General features: G+C 36.0%; 1 protein-coding gene across 1 annotated transcript in view; it reads left to right on the top strand.

Annotated features, from left to right (window-relative positions):
* LOC145944327 (uncharacterized) overlaps nucleotides 1–19,877 on the top strand; it is a 281,689-nt gene that overhangs the window by 41,023 nt on the left and 220,789 nt on the right. The window contains exons 3-4 of the mRNA XM_083052590.1: nucleotides 11,977–12,173; nucleotides 12,267–12,311. Coding sequence (XP_082908716.1) covers nucleotides 11,977–12,173; nucleotides 12,267–12,311 — 242 coding nt within the window. The remainder of the gene's footprint in view (nucleotides 1–11,976; nucleotides 12,174–12,266; nucleotides 12,312–19,877) is intronic.

Below are 19,877 nucleotides of genomic sequence, written 5' to 3'. Positions count from 1 at the left end.
ATTCATATCGTATTCTTGTATTGTGCGACGTAGTAACAGCGCGAGCTTTCACTGCCAATTTCATTGCCCTGACAATACTTGCCATAATGTTCCGGCTCGCAAAGTAAATAGGCGAAAGGTGGCAGGGGAAACGCGCGCTTCACCTACAATTTACATAACTATGCAAATGATGTGGCGGCAATTAGGCCACCAAGGTTCGCCGGGCCTACTTTTCCTTTTCAAGGTCTTCCTTGAAACACTCTACGAAATACCGTGCAAAAAAATATAACATATGGTCATCACTCATGGTGATAAGCCCAGGGATTGGCATTATCGATTATTTTTAGTAATATTTTCAGCTTTGATTAACGATAACATGATTAATCAGTAATCATATTCGAAAGTTATTTGATTATTCGATTAATCAGTAATCAATGTCAGAAGTTATGTAATTATTTGATTAATCAGTAATCAAAATCGAAAATTACTTGATTACTCAATTAATCAGTAATCAAAGTCGAAAATTACTTGATTACTCGATTAATCAGTAATCAAAGTCGAAAATTAATTGATTACAGTAATCAAACCTAAAAATGTTTCAATTACTTTTTTATCACTGAGGGTCAGATGTTTATTGATTATTTAATTAATTAATAATCAAACTTAAAGCAGCAATTACACACAGAAAAAGAAATGAATGAATTATTTCTCTAATAAAATTAGTTGAATTGGGGTTTTTTTATTACAATATCAAGTATTTTTTACATTTTATGTGCTCTTATAAAAATACAGTTTGCTTTTTACAGTACTCTTTTTTCAAAGTTGTCCTTTGTCAGACAATTAAATTTCGAAAATTTTTAGATTTGATTACTGTCAATCAAATAATTTTCGACTTCGATTACTGATTAATCGAGTAATTAAGTAATTTTCGACTTTGATTACTGATTAATCGAGTAATCGAATAACTTTCGACTTTGATTACTAATTAATCGAGTATTCAAATAACTTCCGACTTTGATTACTGATTAATCAAATAATCACATTATATTATTTTCTGATAAATAATTAATTAAATAATCAAGTAATATTAAGTTATTATTAATTTTTTGCCGATTCCTGGATAAGCCTCATATTATTATATCAGTATGTTACGTCATAGATACGAATTTTATGCGTCAAATTGCGCGCAATATAATTTTACAATATACGCTATTTTATTTTTTAATATTTTTTATTGAATAATATAAACGATTGCGTATGTATACATAATCTACGTAGTCTCTCTCGATGCAAAGTAGAGATACGATGAAGAGAAAGATGTGGAAGGCGTCCGGGATAGCTAGAGGCGTCGCGATACCGGCATCGGAAGCTTTCGCGAATAAAACCATATTATTAGACCAGACTGTGTGTATATGTATGTGTGTATCTATATGTACCCCAAAGAGCGGGGGGTGCCACCCGCAAACGGCTTCCAGAGAGACTCCGATTAATCGAGACCCACATCTCTCTCTCTATCCCTCTTTCTCTCTTTCTGCCTCTTCTCGCTCTCTTCTCTCTCCAAGGGATCTCTATTCCCGAAGCGTCCATAAACTTCCTAGACGAGAGCGCCTTTCGCGGCACCGGATCTCTGTTATTAAACGCATATCAATCAGTTGGTAGTCGCGAGGGAAGAGAGGAAGGGGAAGGGAAAGAGGTTGGCGCTTTGATGCGCTTTTAAATGCGCCCGACTTGATTTATTGACCGCTTCCTCCGATTTCGAGCGATTTCCAGGCGGCGACCTTGGATATCGAAGTCGTCCCATTAATTCCGCGGATAATGAAGAGCAAACACTTTCAAAGTGGCGAGTCCGAAGATGCGCGAGTTCTCGTCACAAACTCTTCGAGCGAGAAGCCCGAATAACTTTGAAGATTTTTCAGGGATCTTTTTCTTTCGCAATTTTTTTTTCTTTGCTTCGTAATAAGAAAATTCATTGATTGCTCGTTAATTAATACGATCGGGAATTAAGTCATTCCCCGGTCAAATGACATTCGGCGATTGTTTAATCCGTTCGCTGTCATCGCGATATCTCGCACGTAGATCTCGTCACGAGAATCAGCTGTGCGGTTAACTCGCGCAATCGTTTGCATGAGTAATGTGGCAATTAAGTGCGGGCGCTAATTACGTTTTTCTGAGCATCCATGTCATCACTCGGTTTTTGTTTAAAGCAGTTTCTCTGTACCAGAATATACTCATCGAGAATCTTAAATTTATGAAGTGTTTTTGTGATAAATCAAGCCGGATACGCATATATTAATTTTTTATAATTAATATGTTATATGAATTGTGTATCTTGTATATTTGTAAATAGAGTAGGCGAAGGTGTATTTATTTATTTATTAATTTTTTAATTTATGTTTTATAGCTTTGGATGGCTTTTAGTTCCTATACCTAAATTTTATGTGTATAAATATATGAAGTTAGAGTTAGAAATTACATCAAATAAATAAGTAAATCAAATTAAATTATATAACACAAATCAAATTAAATTAATTAATAAAATTAATAAAATAAAATAAATTAAATAAAAAATTAAATCAAATAAACTTGAAATTGAAAATTGACAATAGAATATTGAAAATTGAAGAATTGAAAATTGACAATTGACGTTGCAATTTATATTAAGAGTAAGCAAAGACGTAAATACATATGGCTCGATGTAAAGTTAAAGTGCGGATTGATTTTTCGATTTTTCTCTTCCATGCTATTTACATCTTCAATCGGATGGATAGTGTTCGTGAGATGAAGAGTTCGACACGATACGTACGCGTTATCGTGGAAATAATTATAGTCGGCGCAACTTAGGATCGTGCGAATCGCGATTTAAAAATGCGCATAACTCGTCGAGTGTTACTAAGTATTGATGCTACAACGCAACAGTTGCCACGTTAAATGCCGCGAGCTAAATGTAATAATGTTGTAATACGCGAGATATACATGCATAAGAGATGTGTAAAATAAGCGATAGGCTATTGCGATAAAAAGAGAGAGAGAGAGAGAGAGGTTTTACTAGAAATATATAAAACTTACATTAGAGCGAAACACACTGCAGGCAACATTGCATGTTAAAAAAAAAGAAATATATTTTAAAAAAAAGATTAAACAAACACAAGAGATAAAATATGTGCAAGAGGTAATTACATCTTATATGATTGCATCGAGATCATATTTGAATTCTTTCTTTTTTTATTTCTTCGAAGCAATTCAAATAAGACACGCCTGTTTGTTCACAGCCGTGTAACTTTAATTGTTACATAACAAGAAAGATAAAGCTTGAAAGAAAACAATCTGATTAACTTTTTTTAGATATTATAAATATTATGAATATTCTTAAGAAAACATCTTTAATTCAGAATAAAATAAGTAAAAAATACTTATTAATATTAGCGTACTAATAATTAATTTTATTATATTTTTTAATAAATACGTATCAATAATTAATTAATATCACGATTAATGAAAACAATTGCTTTTCAATATACTAGCAACTAGAAAATTACAGAGGAAAAGATAACACGCGAAGCTATGGGAAGAATGTTAAGTTCAATATCTGAAGAGAGAGTGTGTGCGTTCGGTGTTCCAGAGCAGGGATAGAGAAAGGCGCGTCGTGTGGCAGGGATCCTTATCAGATTCGATCCAGCTTCCTGATAGTTAATTAACAAGTTCATTATGCATCCGTGCCCTCCGCGGGGCCGGGGGCCCGCGTATCTTTTCAGGGCAGGCCGTGGAGGCCGTGGGGCCCGAAGTGAGGCATTACGGAGATCCTCGGCGGATAGCGAGGGCCCGGTGGGTGGCGCTATTTTATTGCATCACGATTCACGGCGGGATCGCGGCTATACGGGGGCCCCTGCACTTTCAGAACTTTCAGAAGCGCTCGTGAATCTGGGGGGAAGGGGGGAGTCCAGCCAGGCACACCGTCCATCACGAGCGACCTGAATATTATTCACGATGCACGATTTACATTGTCCGCGGTGCCCTCCGCGAAGAGGTTCGAATGAACCGTTATCTCCTGCTCGTGCTACGAATTTTACGTACAATCTCGCGACTGATAGTGATCATGAGTAGAAAATATGTTTTGTAATAGTTGCGAGCAAATGAGAAAGTCTATCGCTTTGTTTTCGAAGATATCTTTGATATTTTGTGTTAGCAAAACAATATAAACTTCTCATATCTAATTAGCACGATGATGAGATAGATTATCGAGCTAGTGTGGGAAACAAGACAAAGATTGTAATAAGAACAAACCCGTCATTGCTTTATGAAGTCTGTCGATCATCATAAAAAAATCTTGTCGATGTTAAAATTTATTTTGTATAATAAAAGATTTTGATATAATAAATACAAATGCAGATATAAAATGGGCTAGTATAAGACCCAGACGTAGATATAGGTATTAGGTGCGATAAAATTATTTTTAAATTTCTCTATATTTATTTCAAAATAAGTATAGAAGAAAATATTTTGAAATAAATATAGAGAAATTTGGAAATAATTTTATTATACCTGATATCTGTGCCTGGCTTTTACTAGTCCTTTTTATACCTTTTTATACGTGAATTTGTATTTATTTTGTATCTTTTTTAATAGGACGCGTAACATCGCTATTAACACTCTATTTATGCAATAATAATAATAGCTGGCGGTAATTATTTTGTGCTAAGGACACCTAGACCTTGAAATGCACCTAGAATCTTTTAAGGTACCGCAAACGTCTCGCTTAATTCTTTTCTGGCCCGCGTCCGGCAGCCTCCTGATCTCTATCTCTATCTCTTTTTCTCTCGGCCCTATTTAATTTCCTGGAAAACGCCACGGTGGTTTCTGGGGGCAGCAGGGCATCAATCACCCCACCTGACATGGAAGCTGTAATTTGGCTAACTCGGTTCGAAGCTCTTCCTTCGCTCATTTTTACCGGTGGCCTTCGCACCCCGCGAGTAAAGCGCCTCCGAAACGGTATTTAGCCGAATTGTTATGCGAAATTGTTTACGATCTCCATTACTCAAAGGCGTACATAATCGGCGATTAAATGTGTGACTGCGATAGAGCACTGTAAAAAGCGCTGCATTACAAAATTATTCTTGCAAAGTCTACATTGCAATTATAAAAAACAAATTAAATTAAATTTAAATTGAATTAATAAAATTAAATTTAAATTTAAATTTAAAATAAAAACTCTTGATATAAATTTAATAATCTCTTGAATCTTTGATAGAAAAAAAGAAAGAAATGCAGATTATTATACTTAATAGTTTTCATAATCGATGAAAATTGATATATATACTTGGTGAAAAGTTTTAAACGAATATTTGATTGCAATAATAAAGGCGCGCGCGAGTCATAAATATTGATGCAATTTTGAAGGGTCCGGCACACAAAAGCGATACCGAAAAGAAATTTCGACGAGCAAGTCGGCGCAAATTTGTCGAGAGAGAGATTCCCAGTCGAGGAAGCGGCATAACCAAGACCGAGTGATTATAGGGGTGGCGCTAGAGATCTCTCGGGATGATTTACATCCCGGCGGAGAGTCGGCCTGGTCTAGTTCTCTAAATCTCCCGGCCTAAATATCTGCGGTGAGGGACGGAGAGAAGGCTAGACGCGAGCCGTCCCTCCTGGCAACATTCAAATGTTTCCCGCCATTCATAAATTCGTCAGTATACGCGCGCCAAATTACCCACTCGATCTCTCGAGAAAGAGCCGCGTCTTCTCACGAATCCCTGCCAGGCTTCACTCATTTCAAGACAAAAGGGACTCTAAAAATGGCCTTGGATCGACGTCATATGGGTGGTCCTGAATTGTCTGCAAATCGAATGTAAAACCGAGACAATGCATCGTCTTTAAAAAGATTGCGTGTACAGCATTATTTAAATTGATAAGATTTGAATTGATATTATTTTAATAATATTCTTTCATTAGCTCACACACACTGTTAAGTCATAATCGAGAAGTTAGAATTTTTCCAGCCAATCAAGCGCGAATTTCCATTCGAGAGTGAAAAAGTATATATTTTGTCGAGAATACGACAGAAATATTTCATGAATGACGCGAGATCGCACGCTGATCCCCGAAGAAAACGATCGTACTCGCGATGACTTACGCGGCTCGTAAAAGCTTGCTGGTTCCAAAAGAACCACCTGGACGAAGTAAGGGATGTTTTTTAGGTCTCGCGAGCGAGGTGTGTAACTGTTCGCAATGAAAACCGCTCCAGTCACGTAAACATCGTCCAGAACGGTTCGGAATACAATGCCTTGGGTGTTAACGAGATTCAGGTGGAATCCGACCGGTGGAAACCAGATCCAAAGAAACGGACGAGAATGATACGATCCGCGATCGCGATGACGCGTAAAGTCCTTAAACACAGAATAATTTTTCAATAATTTTATAAGAAGTTAAATTCTAGTTACTTCTCATATGACTTATAAATCTAATAAATAAATAGATAAATTTATTTATTTATTTAATTAATTAAATTAAATTAAATTTTTTAATAAATTAAAAATAAAATTAAAAAAAATAATTACGATTAAAATAAATATAAAATTTTTATACAATTTTCTTTTTTATAATAATTTAACGTCTCTTATTATTTCAAGTTTTTCAATTTTGATCTATTTTTAAAATGTTGACATATTTTTCAGCATAAACGTCTCGAGCACATTATCGAGTGAAAATTTTTAATATTAATTAAAAGGAGGATTATTAAGATAATGATGCGTTTTACGATGTCGTGAGAATTAATTCTGATTTTCAGCAAAGTTCTCATTCGCGAACGCGATTACGTGTAAAGTTCTTAAATAAAATAATTTTCCAATAATTTTATATAAAAGAAGTTAAATTCTATTTCTAGTTCTATTTCTCGTACAATTTATAATCTATAATTAATTTCGCTTAATATCGTTCCAGAGAAAATAATATAAAAGATAAAATTTATATATAATTGTCTCTTTTATAACAACTTAACGTCTCTTATTGTTTTTTAATTTTTTTCAACATAAACGTCTCGAGTAAAAAGTTTTAATAATAATTAAAAGGAGGATCATTAATAAAATAATGATGCGTTTTATGATTTCGTGAGAATCGACAACCCTGATTTTCAGCGAAGATCTCGTTTGGTTGTATGGGGAACGAGCTATTGTTTGCGAAGTAAAGCGTGCGAGATGATCTCGGCCGCGATGATGACCGATCTTATTGCGATCTTGTCCAGTAGAACGTAATACCGTGAATCCAAGCATCCGCACAAGATACACTGGTTATTATCGATCCGTGAAAGCTGGATAAAATCTCCTCCGTGTCGAGATAACGCATATCGTCTATAATTTGGCGACAGTTATATTTACTCGAGAAAAATATAAATCACATGCATGTAAAAGATCGATAAGTTCAGATATTTATTCAAATTAATTTTATTATATAATATTATATAATAAATAATATATAATATTATATAATAAGATTTTCATCTTTTTATATGAATATTTATTTCTCATTAAAGAATAATAATAAAATAGCAGCAATTGTCAACAAAAATAATTTTTATAATCTCCATCAATCGCGAATTGTTGATCTTTAATCGTCTCGCGTGCTTTTATAATCCGTTATATGACTTCTACCCTACACAAGTGCTACTTCTATCTTCGGCGGCATCTATCACAAAGTGTGATTCACATGATTAAAAAGTTTTAAGTACTTGAACACAGAAATGAGTTTATGGTCGTTCGAAACTGCGCAATCTGCATTTAATAGAACCGGTGGTACCTATGTATGTCTGCAAGAAGATAGAAGCTAATTCGAAATTTACCATAAGTGTATACAAATCCTCTGTAATTGTCTTATCTGCCTTAGATGAGGCTAATTCGTGAGACTGAGAACATAGGAAGGCAGGTGTAAACATACGCACCTACAAGCGTACGCGCCCTATAATTTGAAACAGGCAATTCGCACCCTGTTGTGTCTTCACAGAGAGAGAGAGAGAGAGAGAGAGAGAGAGAGAATTTATCTTGAATTTATTTATCGCGAATGTAATATATATAAAATATATCTAAATACTCCGTATACGTGTTTAATGTCGCGAATAATTCGAAAAAGCAATCGGCATGAATTTTTAATTCAGAAAAAGAAAGTGATAACAAGGATAAAAATAATAAATACAAATAAAAAGGGCTGTGAAAGCCAGGTGCGATAAAATTATTTTAAAATTCCTCTATACTTATTTTGTAAAATTCAAAATAAGTATAGAGCGATTTAAAAATAATTTTATTGCACCCTTGATATCTGTACCCTGACTTTTATCAATTCTTTTTATACCTGCGTTTGTATTTACATATCAGAGCCTTTTCGATCTATTAAAAATAAAAATATTTAAAACAATAATAAAAATATAATATAATAATACTAAAATAAAAATATAAAAAAATTATTAAAAATAATATTTAACAACTTTGCATTAACAAGAGACAAAATGGAGAAGATGAGGTGATTTTATATCATCATTAACATGAAGGGAAGATGATTTCGCGCGAAAATACGAGCGCGGCGAATCTCGACACCGATAGAATCGCGCGAAATCGTTTCTTTCCATAGGCCGTGATGCTACCCAAGAGGAGGGTCCGGTGTTTCGCGGTCATCGTCCACCCGGTTGGTGCGCACATCTCGTTGTAATACTCGGCTCGACCGCCGAGTAATGCAATAATAGGCGTATACTAATGATACGGGGGAGGAAGGGAGAGAGTGAGGCAGTCCGGCGAGGAGGATTCAGTCACGTAGTTGCATTAAACTTAATATAAATAATAGCAGTTTGTGTGTGGAGCGTCCGGGTGAGAGAGACGGGGGTATATATACTATATACCCACCTATCTCCATCTACCCATCCATCGCTTCTCTCTCTCTCTCTCTGTCTCTCTGTTACTCGGCCGGAGCCATAATACACCGGGGCCTCTGCGTCCCTGGACTCGCCTCCACTTAATAAGCAGGATCGTCCTGAATCACCACCGCGGCAGCCGGGGCTCACCTCGGCATCTCGGGGTCGTTACTGTTGCGCCTCTCCTCGGTGAAATGCTCTCTCGAAGATCGAATTATTGGTTCTCAACGCACGAATATATAATTCACGGGACTCTCGCGAGCCCAGGCTACGTATGATTCTTGATGCGATTTATATATTTTGTATATGGGTTGGGAACAAGGTGGACGAATGGCAATTCGGTTGGTGAACGAAATAAGTAAAAATCTTTTAATGTCAGTCATCTATAGAATGCAGGGAATTTTTTAATTGGAATTTTATATACATATACTTACAAAAGAGATACAATAAATTAACGTTTCTCCTAAAATAATTAAATTTTTATTTACACAACTCTTTTTAAATAATAATTATACATATAAAATAATAATTATTAAATTTTTAAAAAGAAGAGAGTTAATTTTCCAAGTATTATTACAATTTTAATAATTTTAAATTAATATACACTTGAATTATATAAAATATTTTAAAATTAAACTAAAACTTTTTAAAATTTAAATATCTTCCTTAATGCAGTTATTTTTCTTTTATTTAAAAGGATACGCCTACTCTCGAATTAATATTCTTTATGTAATTCTTCAGAAATATAGGTTCTGGTATTTGAAGTCACGTATTCCACAGTACCATTAAGAGGAAAAACAGAACAATCTATTATCGGGACTTGAAATATTACATCAGCGAACGAATCTATTCGATCTAAAACACACGGGCATATCGATAATAATGCAGAAACGACTCGCAACTCTCTCGTACAATAAATAAATCGGTACCTATCTCGATCGTTAGAATCGATCGTTAGGTTGATTCGTGATCCTGAACTATAAATCTCGGGACTCGGAAGAGGCGCGCGCGTTTTCAGAGAGTTGAAGAAATAATAAGCACGACCATCGTTCTTTCCCCTTTTACCCCCACGAGCCCATCGGGTCGGTAAGCAGGACCGTTAACGTTATTAAATTATCATATCTGCAATTCAATGCACTTGCAACACGGTTGCATGTTGCCTACCTCGCGTTCGCCAGTTGTAAAATTCCAACTAGAATTAGTAATGCCGTGGGTAATAGCAGCACTTCGCAGTGTGTGACGTGACTAGGAAGAAACATAGTATCCGTCAATTTTATGCTTTTTACATCGCTGAAATATTACTTTGTCTTGTTACAAGTATTGCCAACAGAAAGAAACTTTGAAAGGATTTTAATTCGCCATAAGTATTGTGTTTAACATTATTTTTTTTCTTAAATAACACGTTTTATGCGTGGAGAAAGTTATACGGCTCGAAATAATTTTCTTTATTAATTCTCGATACGTTATAAAAATATATTTAATAATATATTTAATATTTAATATATTTAATAAATATTTAATATTGTCATAATATTATTAATATTGTCTTTAAATTATTCCGAATCTATAACAATTTATGGCTATTTATCATAGCACACATGATTGTACAATAATTATAAATATTTACATAAATTTTGCGAATGTATATAATGACATAAATAAAAAAAAATACGGTTCGCGTTAATTGCAACAGGGGGGGAGTTTTTTCGCTATAGGGTAAAGGAGAAGAGAGCATAGGCAGACGGGAAGAAGAGCCCATCAAAAGGGACAGTATCGACGATCGTCGATTGGCGATCGTCAGCGGAAATTGGTCGTTCCGTTATTCGGTGAATTAGATGTGTACCTGGGTTACTTTCGCTTCTCCTGCGTGAAGATACGCGCGTTTTGTTTACTCAATTTCTGATTTTCGACCAGATCGAGAGGTCGACTCAATTATATATTATATTATAAATTATAACAATATTTATAATAATATTCTAATTAATATTTTATTTAAAGTTATTTAAATAACATTTTATAATAGTGTTTATAATAGTATTTTATAACACTAGAACAACACAAGCGTACATTACGCGCGTGTCATCAAAAAGAATGATATTTAAAAAGAATAATATAAAGTTTGATATTTAAAAAGAATAATATAAAGTTGTTTAAATTCGATTAATATTTTTTCACAGAAATCAGCTGATTAAAACGTAAATTTGCTAATTAAATTTTAAAATAATAAAAAATGAAAATAGTAATATGTTGTAAATAATATGTTATAATACCTTATTCTTGATTAATATTTTTTGACAGAAATCAGCTGATAACTGTCAAAAATATTAATCGAGTTTAAAGTATTATAACATATTGTTTAAACATATTATTATTTTTATTTTTATAACATATTATTATTTTAAAATTTTATTAGCAAATTAACGCTTTAATCAGCTGATTTCTGTCAAAAAATATTAATGAAGCGAAAATTTGCTAATTAAATATTTTAGCTTACGTATTTATATTTATATTATGTATGTTATAACTTGCTAATTAAATTTTAAAATAATAATATGGTAAAAGTTTTAAAATAGTAAAACCTAATATGTTATAAATAATATGTTATAATATCTTATTCTCGATTACTATTTTTTCTTTCTAAAGCTATATCTTTTCGAACGAATCTCCTTCGAGTTTTAATTAATTATTAATATTGAGTCATGTATATAGTATCGCGCGCGTTATTAGCATGAAGTTGCCGATGTTTGTAGCTCGGCCATTACCGAAACGCCGCGAGTATCAGGCAGTTCGAGCTGCGTCCCGCTGTGATTAATTAGTAAGCATAATCATTAGAAACGATTTCTAACCTTTGTATTGTAATATTCATAAATTGCATATCATAATTTCAACGTTAATATGTAGGCGTAATTGTTTGAAACGCATATTTCGCGAAAAATTCGATGCAAAATCTCTTGCCAACATAACCCAACTTAATCTGTTGTCGCGCGCGCGAATGTGTTGCGATCCGTGGATATATTTATTGTTAATTCTAGTTTACATATTTATAATGTGTATGTTATAATGCGAAATAATAAGATTATTCTAATATGTATGTATTTTATTTGTTACAGGTAGCATTGCGATACACAGTGCGATTCACGCGTCGTGTCGAGAATGCCGTGTAAAGTTTCGCGCGTCGGGAGTGCCGTGTAAAGTATCGGGCGATCGTAATTATTTGTATTTTCGCGAGTGTCGTGAGTGCTATCATGGACCAAGAGAGGAGGAGGAGGCCCGGGGAGGCATCGGGCAACAGCGGGACAACTGTGAGGTATGCAAAATAAAAACATTTTTTCTAAACTGCATTGTTTATGAATTCGTCACATATGTATGTATATACATAATTTGAATATTTTGTTTTCAGATCAATATGCTGTGTACTACAACTACTACGCTATTGCACGTATCGGTGAGTCAAAAAAATTGTTTTATAACATTTCAATAGCGGAAATGGGGGTGTAATAATATGTTGAAAATATTAAAATTGTAATATATTTTAAACAATATGTTATAATATCTTATTCGCGATTAATATTTTTTGACAAAAATCAGCTGATAATTGTCAAAAATATTAATTGAATTTAAAATATTATAACATCCCTTTCCAAAAAAGGCATGTTAAGTCGTTTCTTGCAAGTATATGCGTTGCATCTTTTCCGCGATGCGATTGACTGTTTCGATTCGTATTGTGCGTTATATTCGTAGCATCGAGAAGCTGTCATCGCGAGGGTTAATAGTTTAATAGTTTGTTCAAAATAAAATTAAATAAAATAATGTTTTAAATAATATGTTATAATATACTTTAACTCGATTAATATTTTTGAAAGTTATCAGCTGATTTCTATCAAAAAATATTAATCGCGGAGATAAGATATTATAATATATTATTTACAACATATTACTATTTTAATATTTTTTACACATTATTATTTTAAAATTTAATTAGCAAATTAACGCTTTAATTAGCTGATTTTTGTAAAAAATATTAATAAAGCGTTAATTTGTTAATTAAAGTTTAAAGTAATAATATGTTAAAAATATTAAAATAGTAAGTAATATGTTGTAGATAATATGTTATAATACTTTAAATTCGATTGATATTTTTTGACAGAAATCAGCTGATAACTATCAAAAATAATAATCGAGTTTAAAGCATTATAACATATTATTTAAAACATATTATTATTTTATTTAATTTTATTTTGTTCACACTGTCAAACTGCTAACCCTCGTAATGACAATCTTTTGATGTTACAAATATAACACACAATACTTGCGAGAATCGACTTAACCTATTCTATTCTTTTTTTAAAAAGGGATAAAATTAATTCTTAAAGAACAAACAAAATCGAAAAATGATCATATATTTAGTAAAGTGTTCAAAAATATAAGGAAATTTTTTTCTAAATATGTATCTTTACGCATTCAGACTTCTTAATACTTACGAATTTTTATTTATTGAATTTTGTCGAATTTTTAATATGCATTTTATATGAAATTTTGATTTCACATATTTTGTATGTATCTCGTATCTATTTTTAATTTCTCCCTTGTATCTCATGTAACGATGCTACATTTATCAATTTATGCGAAAATTGAATTCCGCGAAACTAATTCGTCGCGTTAATTCGTGGCAGTCATCAATTTTATGACAGATCGCGACGTAAGAATGCGTGCACTCTTGACTTTCTTGTTCCAAGAATCAAATATTGCTCGATGTGTTGTTGTAGTTTGCCAATGCACGTCTTAAGCTTAATAACCAGTTCTCCCTGCTCCCCCACACGCGTCTTTGAGGAGTCTGACTACCTCGGGGCGCTCTTCTGTGCCGCTGACTTTTATCGTTCTCTCTCTCTCTTTTTCTCTCGGGACGGCTGTCTTAAAAAGTACAGGCCGAGAGGATGATTTGTATACGTCGCGGTATAGCGATCGCATATAGCGACTCTCGTGTCTATATAAGTATAGACCGAGGAATGATTTGTACAGAACAGCACCGCAGGCTCAACAATTTCCCCAAATATCTACGGAGGATATACGCTTGTAGGGACTTCTAGGATGCCCCGAGATGCCCTTCGTAGGATCTGCCCCCTCCGTTTCTAAGGGCCCCAGTCGGCTCGTCATAATTGCCGGACGCCGCGTTTAAGATAACACGATAATTATGACGAGACAAGGATGTAGGGAGCTAAACCTAATCCGGGCCGGCCTTTCCTCCCAAAAATTTGTTTGGGGAAACCATTTTTCACGGCTCGGACAGTAATAACAGCGCCGATCCCAATGGCGGACCGTGATTATATCGCCCCTGCCGCGATTCCTCTTCAATCCTCCAACGGAGTATATTAATTCATTCTGCGGAATCGCGTATTAATCTGTGCCGTTCTCGTTCTCTAATCGAGAAAGGAGCTGCGAGCCCCCTTGGCGCCCAAAAATTCCCTCCAAAATTATTCTTTTTACCGAACGCGATCGCTTTCTCGCAAATATGTCAAATATTAAAAAAATAATAATAATAAAAAGAAAAATAAAAAAATAATTTTTTAAGAATTTTTGGGCACCAAAGAGGCTCATAGAGCTCCTTTCTCGATTAAATGAGGAAAAAATATACATGGAACGCGAAAAACGGCTGAAAGGTGTTTCGACTGCGCGTGTGTGCGTCTATACGTGCGCTTATATCATGATAAAAAAATAAGTGAGACAAAAGGCCTACGATGTGGTCGATGACAGCGAACGCGCTACATTCTGTGTCCCGTAGATAAGCATCGCATATATAAAACGTTGCTACTCGCCTCTCTCTCTCTCTGTCTCTTCTCTCTCGTCCCTTCTCTTACGAGTGGTTAGATAAATCGACAATATAAAGGTCGATCGTAAACTATATACTAGCCGTGTGGGTTTTTATCACGATGGTACAGGACTCTGTATCCGCCTTTTCTGCGTATGCTACTGTTATCGCTTCTTTTGTACCGAGACGATATCAATTTGAACATTACGATATCTATAACTCTTTTTGTTCCTTAAAAAGAAAAAATATGAATAGGTATATATATTACTTTTAGCAAAAATTAAATAATAGATATTACATTACGTGAATGAATTGGAAATCGTCTATTCTCGGTTTTTAATTTTAATTTAATTTCTCTACAGTTTTTTTTATATTATTTTATTATATTCAGCAACTTTATTGCGTTTAACGAAAAGCAATATTAAATCGCGTTTCCAAGAGATATGAAAATTCATGTGTAACCATACGTCTGTTGTATTGAAGCAAATAGAAAAATAGTGGGTCGAAACGATCCGTATCAGCTGATAAGTGATTAAAGCGAAAACATGGAGTGTGTATGCAATAGTACACGTATGTATATTACACAAGTATCTGATACTGTTTACGATAATGAACGATAAGGATTAATCATCCCGAAAGAATGCTCGATGTTTCGAGAATTAATATTCTCAATTAATGTGTCTACGATCTACGATTATAATATAAAAGCCGTATTATACTACGATTGACAGTTGTGGATTGATCAATCAGCTGACAGCTGCTTCACTTTAATTGGTCAATCATCATCAACCATAACTTTGACTGCAATCTGTAGTGTAATAAGGCCTTAATAGGCGGCAAACTATCGCTCATTCCGTCGATTAACTATTATTTTTTTAATTACAACGCGATGCGCGCAATGATTGATCTCGCATTAATACCGCGATGTTAGGAATCGCGGATCTCCTTGATTCCGCTGTCATTTGTTCCCTTTTTATTCTTCCTCGCTTCGATATCGATATAATTAAGTTACATACATCGTCTCTTCGCGGCGGTTATTCTCCTTCCCGCCTCGATTTTTCTCCGTTTCCGTCTCTCGGTCGAGGGCGATAAGCTCACGTAGAGAGAAACGCGGTCCAAGTTAATGAATCGGAAGGAATAACGGCAATCAGCGAAATATAAATGAAGAATGGCGGACTGATCTTTGGCTCGCACGTCACGCACGCAATGTGCCACGCCGAATCACGACGAGGGACGGGGGGTAGGTGAGAAGCTTAATCACGCAGGGATATCGCGAAGGGAGAGGATCGGGGAAGGGAGGGGAGCGAAGACGAGGGTGGAAATCTCTGTCCTCTCTTCGGTATTCAATTATACCCCGCCACGGAAGATACGAATTAATGATCTATGATAGAATTATCACGACCTCGTACACAAAGATACAGAAATATAGATAGTATTTGAGTATTTACTCAAAACTACGACTGTTGACTGTTGTTCGGCGATCAATTTTGCGACCCGTCGAGTTTAGACGCGATTCGCGCCCTTAATTATATAACGTCACGGCGAGAGATGATTCCAGAACGGCGCGAGAAGGGGAGCGAGTCGTTCTTAGCCAGGCGAATGGCGCCGATTAATAAAAACGGAGAAGCTCCGTGGAACTACGAAGGATTTTCCAGTCACGTTCACCACGGCCGGGAGTTAATTTACGAAATAAATAATATCTTCTTCTCGCGCCGCTCGCCGTGGGGGAGGGGGAAGGGGAGGGGGCGCGGGCGGAAGACGAAAGAGAGTGCAGAGGGGGTGGCGGGATCGTGCGAGGAGAACGTCGGAAGGAGATATGGCGAAGGTCGAGGGACCGGGGGAGAGACTCATAAAGCTGCCTACGTGTCGAGCGTAATGAGAACCGGTGATTTTTCTTTTCGCGCTCGCGAATGTAAAAGAAAAATGAAGGCGCGCTCTTTCTTCTTTTCACAGTGGCGAGGAGAGAGAGGGGGAGGAATGGGTGCCGCAGGTGGCGTCGTCGACACACTGTGTGTACCAGAAATCCTCCCCCGTCTTTGATATCGCGCTTGGTATCAGCGACTGATCACGAAATCCACGCCATCTTATATTATAAAGCGAAATCCAATTACGAATTAAGGTGGAATGGCATCGTTAACTCTATGAATGAATAAGAAAGTCATCGTGTATTTAGAAAATTAGAGTTAACCCTTCTGTCAATGCATTCAATGTATAGGTACCATGGTACCAATTACTTATAGTAGCTGCTAGGCATTGAATATTCTTTCTTGTTGCATTTTACGAGGTTTCCAAATGCAAAGTTTTGACAGAAGGGGTTAAATGTACTTTTGCATACCTTCAATGGACACATATATTTTCTGGATGTCAAATTTCATAATTGTATCTTATGTGTAGAGTATAGAATACAAATCCCCCCCTATCTATCAAGAAATTATTACTATTGTTATTATTATTATGCATAGTATGTTCTTCATTTTCATTAGCGATGAAATAAACTGGGTTAATTAAAAAAGGTCCGGAAGAATGCGTTATGCGGGGCGATGTATCGTGTATCGTTCGCCGCGTCAAACGAATTCCGAGGAGGCTTTATACCCGCGGCCTCCCCGGTTACCTAATACCCGGGGCATATACACAGGCATCATTTTTATAGCGGCAATTTCATTTGAGCCTCGACTCATGCAGTGGTTTCTGATGAGCGAACTAAAGCAACCCTCTTCCTCTGTGCCGCCGACCCTTCCCCTCCCTCTCCCTCCACCAACCGCCCTTTCCTTTTTCCTCCCACCCCCGCCGCGACGCCATCTTTTCATTAAAACGGTTCATCTGTGAGCCGCTCCGAGGCGCTGCCCTTCTCCTCCGGATCCTTCGACGAGTAAAGAGAAGGCGATGAAGAGAGGAAGAGAGGGACAGAGAGAAAGAGAGGAGATGAGACGGAGAGGGCAAAAGAAACGGCGGAAGAAGAGGAAGTCGGGGTCCGAGGTAAAGACCGAAGGGGGTGGAGGGACGTGGCTTCGCTAAGTTTTCCTTCGTTTCATATCTCAACTCACTCTCCCCTTTCGCCGCCCCCCCTCTTCTCTCTTTCTCTCTTTTACCTCTGAACCAGACCGACTAGGCGTGCTCTGATTAATGCCCCCGCTAATAACGTCTTTTCCCCGGGGAAAACCAACCCCCACCGTCGACCAGGCCGGGGCAGACTTATGCGGAATTAAAAACACATCTCGCAAGCTACGGCGAGTTATTGCGGCGGGCATTGTCTCCGATCTTCCGCGTCGGTGAACTGTTTTTCGAAGATGCCCTCCGCGCCAGCCCTCCGAGTCACGGAGTCGTCCTGAGATAAAGGCACGCCGGTCATTTATAAGATTCATAGCTGGCGACTTATAATTTTACTCCAAGAACGCCGAGATGATACAAACCCCCGCGGCAAAATAATGTCGCGTCTAAAAATTTATTAAAGTTGCAACTTAGTTTTTCTCTCCAACTTTGCATTTAATTATTTCTCCATAAACTTTACATCTTTCTCGATGTTAAAGTGTATTATATATGTTTGGTTATAATATATTGATAATAATTTTATTTATAATAATTTTATTTTTATTATATTTTATTTTAAATTATAATTATTACATATAATATATAATTATATATTAATATATATAATTATTATATATAATTATATATTATACATATATATAATTTATATAAAATTATTATATATAATATTAATTATAATTTAAAATAATAATTATTATATAAAAATTATTATGTAATAATTTTTAAATAATAATGTTAATAATATTATTTGTGTGTATGTATACATGTGAAACACTGACTGATATATAAAAATCGCGTTTTATCTTCTTTGGAACAATGACAATTTATATTAAACTGAAGCTCGAGCGGACAATTATTGACGGTTCATCAGCTGATCAAAAATCTTTCCGCCTCGAGTTAAAAATCATCGCGCTCATAATTACAGCACTTTTCGCGCGGCGACGCGTCAAGCGAAATCACCGTGTAAGAGCACGGCAATTTGTAAATCTCGTTTTTCATCGGGGGAGAGACACCAATCTCTCTCGCGTCGCGAACGAACGCAGGTTTCACCTCCGCGTTTTGTTCTCGTCCTCCTGCGGTATCGCGGTAGCCGCGAACAACACAATGCCGGTTTTCTCTTCCCGTGCGCAAGTGCTCTCCGTTTTTTCCGTCTATTTCTTCTTTTTCTTTTTTTCCGCCCCTTGTTGGTCAAAGAATCCGCCTCTTTTCCGCGGAAAACACACGCGGAATTCCCTCTGCAAAGTGCGGGCGCAAAGAGGCGCGCGCCGCGGGAGAGAACTGTCAGACTGTCGTCACCTCCGCGCCGGTCTGTCGTTGATTAATGACGGTAATATTCCGCCGTATACGGTGACCCGACCGCGGAGGAAGAGAAAGAGAGAGATCCTCACCGTCTGTTGTATATAAACGGCCACTGCTGTTGCAACGTGCGACGCTGCCCAGCTTCCTTGCCCGCTTTTACGGCATCAGCCACGGCCGTCGACAAGAAACACCGTCACCCGTCCTAGGATTAGCGCAGATCTTTGGCTTTCCGCGAAATCATTCTCCGCAAAACGTGTGTCTACATATACATCGTTATTTCTCGAAGCTACGTTTATTTCACACGCTGCAAATCGAGTTAGCGAGTACTATATATATTTTTATTTATTTATTTCTCTATTATATATATATATTTTTTTTTTTTATATCCACAAGGCTTAGTTTGCGAGAAACCTTTATTTTTAATCACTTATAACTCGAAAATTGTTCAACATTTCCTCAACATTTTCACTGATAAAAATAATTACCAAATAATCCCAAGAATCTGCCATTAACGGATTCGATAAGTCTGGGACACCCTGTAAATATCATGATAAATATTTTCTGTTAATCAACAAATATCCTCAGACTTTAACTGGGCCGTAAAAATTGCTAGAACGATCAAGAAGACTCTACTTTATTCTTTATTCTTATTAAAAGAGGTGATCTTTGTCCCAAATCTTTGATTATTCAAGTCTTTCTTCTGTCTAACGCGAGCAATTGATATACATATAGCATATTTGCTAAATTTAAATTTACCAGTACGCTCACAAGTCCAATTAAACTGGATGGAAGAATAAGATTGTGAGCAAAAACGATGGAATCTCGCGCCAATAAGCGATGCAGTGATGTCATTTTGTT

Source organism: Prenolepis imparis, unplaced genomic scaffold (genome assembly GCF_030444845.1).
Source record: "Prenolepis imparis isolate NDT839.2.m4 unplaced genomic scaffold, iyPreImpa1.0 SCAF_13, whole genome shotgun sequence".
Taxonomy (NCBI): Eukaryota; Metazoa; Arthropoda; class Insecta; order Hymenoptera; family Formicidae; genus Prenolepis; species Prenolepis imparis.
This window is presented reverse-complemented; position numbering and strand designations above follow the sequence as displayed.